Genomic DNA, 5,430 nt, shown 5'->3' with positions numbered 1-5,430 from the left:
TTGTGAAATACATGGAACTTTGGAATTTTCATTTTAGTAATTTTCGCTTTGAAAATGTTTTATACCAAATGAAAAAGTTGGTTTAGTTTTCAAGATTTCCTCTTCAGCAGATTGTGTCCAGATTATATAAATTACAGAGTTTGGTTAGCAAAGACTTGGCTTTGATCGAAGAAGTCATAGACGAACTACCGGTAATCATCGTGAGACCTTCTGTGGGAACCCCAGTTTGGAAAGAACCAATTCAAAGGTTCACAGATAACTTGAACATCTTATGGTTACTAGTCGGTGGAAGCAAAGGAGTCATCAGGACGATGGTTGCTCGCAAAGACATCATTGTCGATTGTTGTCCTGTTGACATCATGGTCAACATTTTGCTTACAAGTGTTTATGATCACTCTTCTTATAAAAGTCAAAGAATTTACCACGCTACATTTCCTGAAGATGTGCAACGGTTAGGACTAACAATGCAAGCAGTAGTGGATTTGGGTAAAGAAGTGTTGGTCAATCGAGTGGCTTTCAGCAAAGTTCTTTGGTATCCTAACGGTACTTTAAGACAGTCGAAGATCGCGCACATTTTAGCGTTCTTCTTTCAATTGGTACCGGCGATTTTTGTGGCCATCGTAGTTTTTCTTGTAGGAGTTAAACCCTTGTAGGGTTTGACGTAAGACGTATGAAAATGTGAGTGTTAAAAATAATCAAATAAAATCCTATTTTTGTTTGTTTTAGGTACCAATATTTGGATCTGTTTTGCAAGTTTTTTTTCGCGGTCATCACTTTTCATTATTTTTGTAAACTATTGTTTTAACGTTTTGTAATTAAAACTCACTTCTTACCTAACCTCATCATTATTTCCCGTTCCCTCCACATTTAGAGCACACCCGTACTCCTTTAGACACCCCCCCCCTTCTCGATTAAGCCACACCGACAAAAATACAGATCAAATTTTTGGTTTTTAAAATTCTAATGATAATAATACTGCCAAATTGCTGACCACGCTCTTGTTTTTTATCTCTGCGGATTGTTTAAGAAATGGAAACAACCAGTTTTCTTCATCTGCCACAAAATCGGTTGTTATCGCTGAAACTTTGAAACTTTTGTTAACACAAGTATAAAATTGTGGATTAAATGTTATGGCAATAATATGTGACCAGGGCCAAAAACCAGAGCTACGAATCTTCTTTTAAAGGAATCGACAAAATTTTATATCGACAAAAATTGAAAGTTAAAAAAAGGATAATTGTACAAAATCAGGAAATTGTGCCACTCTACGATCCACCTCATTTAATCAAGGGAATCAGAAATGCAATCAAAAGTGCAAGTTCTTCTTACTTAGGACGTTTTAGAAAATTATTTTGGAAGAGTTAGAAATTACCGTTCTTGCGCAATTAATCCAACTACTATACAATTTAGAAATACGTTTAAATCTCTGTTAATAAAAGATTTTTTTGGTTCAAAATCGATAGGAACAAAGTGCGAAGCTACCAATGTTCCAGATTTGTATAATATTCGAGGATTAATAAACAAAATGAATAATTTTTGCTACGACCGGACCGAAACTGATGTAGAAATCTTTAATATATAAATATATTTCAAAATTACCAAATTATGAATTAGAAAAAAGTCTACACAGGAACATTATTGGTTGTTTCTGGGTGGTTAGTTAAAAAAATTAAAAATATAATGTGCAATAAATGTAAATCTGCAATTATTAACACCGAATGTGCTAATGGACATGAACATAATTTAATTACTGAAAGAGAATACGATATTCTAAAAAAAATTACAATATTGCAATTTAAATTTTATTCAAAGTATTAACAGAAAAAAGGGATCAAGCTCGAAATGAGAGGTAACAAGCTAAATATTATATATACCTTTGTTTTTCTCGGTTTCTATTGCTCCAATAATGTTAACATCTATTATAAAAATTGTAGAACATAAAATTTGGGATACATTTTATTTGAAACTTTTTTTCATACGCTCAATCATTTTTGAGATAGAGGGCGGTAAACGCGCAGCGCTCTGCCATGTAATGCACGGTCAACCGTGAATATCTGTGAATATTGCAAAGCAAAATATATTTTAAACATCAGAGAATAAGATGTTGCTACATGCCTAAATTATTGATTTTCGAAGAGCAGTTAGAAAAATTGTTTTTGCAAAGTTGATACTCTTCGCAGAGTTGTTTCTGATCATGCAATACATCTTCACATGAATCAGGACCATTTTTCTGATCGGTGGATTGATTTAGAGTCAAAACTTGGCAGCTCTTCTCATTAAGAATCGACTCTGATTCGACTATTTGTTTGAAGACACAAGAACAATTTCTGAATTCAATAGCCCAGAAACCTTGTGTTGAATTATTTACTGTTGTTCTGTTAAGTTCCAAGTCCGTACCGGAAGAAATCCGTATATTTTGCCACAGATTTAATTGACCATTTAGTTGTTTACCATTGAGAGTAGTAATATGTGGAGTTCTATTGGCTTTGATTTGAAGAGCACAATGTGCACATAAATTAACATACAACATAACGCACGAGTTAAAATGTGGAATTTTTGTGGGTTTGGTGGATATTTCTTCAGCCACTTTTATGTGATCTGAAAATGAAAGTGTAATTAAAACGAAAATCCAAATAGGATCTTACAGTCGTGGACTTTCAAGTAAGCAGAATTATCAGTTTTGATAACAACTTTGTTCGGTATGAATCCTTCAGTCTTATGAATCAATTCGTTGTTTTCAAGAATATAGATATCCTCGTTTTTAAAATAAACAGTGTAATGATTCCAAGAATTTGTTTGGAGGTGTCTTTCATGGGGGTGAAAACTGTCATCGTTGGCCAGGAAGAACTTTACAATCCCTGCTGAATACAAAGACACAGACACTGATTGAAACGGTTGGAACAAGTTGTAATTTGATAAATAGGTCTTGAAATCTAAAAATATAAAAATATTTTTATTATATTATTTACCACATTTTTGTTATTTACTTACCTTCCCACCTTTTGTCAGTGACAGCACTTAATAAATATTGGATCGAATTGTTGGATTGCCACCCATATGATGTTAAGTTTATTTTATTATTATCCATTATCATGCTCTGAGGTGGTCGATAGTCTTCGGTTGGTGGGTCAAGAAAAATGGCCGAATTTGGATCATTTGTCGCGCAAATAATTTTAGGTCCTTTCCGCAGCATAATTACCTCTCTGCTTCTTACCATAAAATTTGGTAAAATCAATTCAAATAATAATAATAAGAATGTTAAAAGATAAAAATCTCTTCTAATTTGTACTGATCTTATATTCATTTCAAGGCTAAATTCGAAGAGTACAGGTTGCAAATAGGAATTTGATTTTTGTTTTTCGAAGCCAGAACTTGTTTTTGCTTGCTGGAAATCAAATTGAAGGAAAAGTTGTTTATTCTTGGTTGTAACTGATTTCAAATTCAATATGTACTTTTATTAGTAGCAGAAAAAAATGAGGTATACTTACAACTTTTATTCGTACCAATTCAGTTTCGATTTAGATGCAAATGTTTGCATTTTTGCATTCACACATTTTTAATAATATGGTAAGATGACACATCTGCAGCACTGTTATCAATGAATAGATAAGATTAAATTATATTCGACAACCACGTCAGCTTAATGGCGGTTATTTTGAAATAGACCCAATTGGTATTTCAATCCTAAACATCATAAGTAATGTCAGTTTCTTGCTTTACTGCATTAACATCAATATCAGAGCAGTAAAGAAATATGTATTAAATAAAAAAATGTGCATGCCAAGCAATTTATTACCAAATATGTACAGTTTGCGACACGGAATTTCAAACGGAAATTTTCTGACATTTAAAAAAATTAATTGTAGTGTACACTTTATTGTCATTATGATTGACATTTTTGTCACCGTGAAATTTCAAGCACTTACATATTAAAATGCCGGCAGTCTCTAATCAACAAAGCAAGGTTCAAACCGCAATTGCTTCAATCTGAAATGAGAAAAATTTGACACCTAGCCCGTCTTATTACTCATGTCACTTTGATAAAAATTAAAAGTTTGGTTATGAGTGAGTGAAGACAGTTTTAGAGTGTACGAAATTTGAATGACAGGTCGTGTAACGTGACAATTTCGAGTTAGAAGGGAAGGCGTTAGAAAGGGTTGATTTTCGTGACCTTTTGACGCCTGTAAATTATTGGTTGCCTATTTTAGTGTAACCGCATGGCGAGTTACATTGTCCGTTACCAATTCTGTTCAATTATGTTAATAGTTACCAGTTTGTTAGGTACCAGTTCGGAGGTGACTGGAGGAATACGTTTGAGCCTCAGAATTTTAGCTGGAGGACTGCTACAAGTTCCTCGGGGTTGTCTAGGTTGCAACTCTTTAGTTTTCATCTTTGCTTCAACTTTTCTAACTTCTATTTTCTTCCTTTTCACAACCCCGTTAGCCTGCTTGGTGTTGATCGTGTCGTGGGTCGTTCTTCTTTTTGACCGCAACATCAACGGTGCTACTCTTGCTATTTTTTTTCTTCTTGCGATTGTTTATTTTGTTCATAGTGTGCGTTGAGGTCTACGATTGGTTGATGAATAATTTTCCAGCTGTTTACTTACCGTTGGCTTCGTTTTGCTACTCTTTACGATCACTTTCATTCTTTGTTTTGATTCAAATAACCCCAAATTTTCACCTGTCAAGGGGTCACCTTCTCAATGACGAAATGTGACGTAGAGCCGAAGAAGCGATAGCAGCCATTCTGGTTCCGTGGCTCTCTTGCGTTTTAGATCTCGAGGCGTACGGTGCTCCAGAGTGTTTCGGTATTTTGGAATTTGGAGTGTGACTTAGTGGTCTTTTTGGTTTGATTGGTACATTGGTATCGGGATTGGGTCACTAAGGTTCCTGGAGGCAACCGGAATTTGTTGGGTCTCGAGATCGAGTAAATCCACCACGACGTGAACCACGTGGAAAACTTTAAGGCCGATTTCCATCGTAGTAAGTAAAGTATTCCAGTGTATTCATCTTCCTAAGGGTATTTTCCACCCCAGGGCCTTCTATTTTGGTTCTAGTCTGTTCTATTCGGTGCTGTTCGCTGTTTCGTTTTTTTTTTTCCCTTTTGGTTGGGGGTGCGAACTGGAAGTTCGAAACTGGATTGCGGCTGACCGTTTTGGCCGAGCCGTACAACCTCTTCCCTGTTGGATTCGGGAAGGCTCACCAGTCGGGAGCACCTAGAGGAGAGTCGGTAGGAGGAGCTGTAGGAGTCAAGGTCAGATCGTTTTATCCACGTTTTTGTTCGAGCCATCGTGTCACCGTTTTGTTAACTAGTTCCTGTAGGAGTTTACGGCTTCACCGTAACCGTCCTTGTTAATTGTTACTTGTAATTAGTAGTTGGGGGATTACAGCTTCACTGTAATCAACCGTTTCACACTTAGTCATTTCTTTT

The 5,430-nt window shown here is 35.4% G+C and overlaps 1 protein-coding gene across 1 annotated transcript; it reads right to left on the bottom strand.

Annotated features, from left to right (window-relative positions):
* Positions 1–1,788: 1,788 nt before the first annotated feature.
* Positions 1,789–3,584, bottom strand: LOC148176898 (uncharacterized). Its single transcript, XM_088032615.1, has 4 exons — positions 3,489–3,584; positions 2,992–3,385; positions 2,646–2,933; positions 1,789–2,598 (listed from the first exon to the last, which is right to left on the bottom strand). Exons 2-4 carry the CDS (start codon positions 3,302–3,304, stop codon positions 2,108–2,110), a joined length of 1,092 nt encoding a protein of 363 aa, XP_087888741.1. The 5' UTR covers positions 3,305–3,385; positions 3,489–3,584; the 3' UTR covers positions 1,789–2,107.
* Positions 3,585–5,430: the final 1,846 nt, after the last annotated feature.

This window comes from Gnatocerus cornutus, chromosome 3 (assembly GCF_029298725.1).
Source record: "Gnatocerus cornutus isolate USDA-ARS CGAHR chromosome 3, icGnaCorn1.1, whole genome shotgun sequence".
Taxonomy (NCBI): domain Eukaryota; kingdom Metazoa; phylum Arthropoda; class Insecta; order Coleoptera; family Tenebrionidae; genus Gnatocerus; species Gnatocerus cornutus.
Note: the sequence above shows the minus strand (reverse complement) of the source record. Positions and strands in the feature narration are given on the sequence as shown.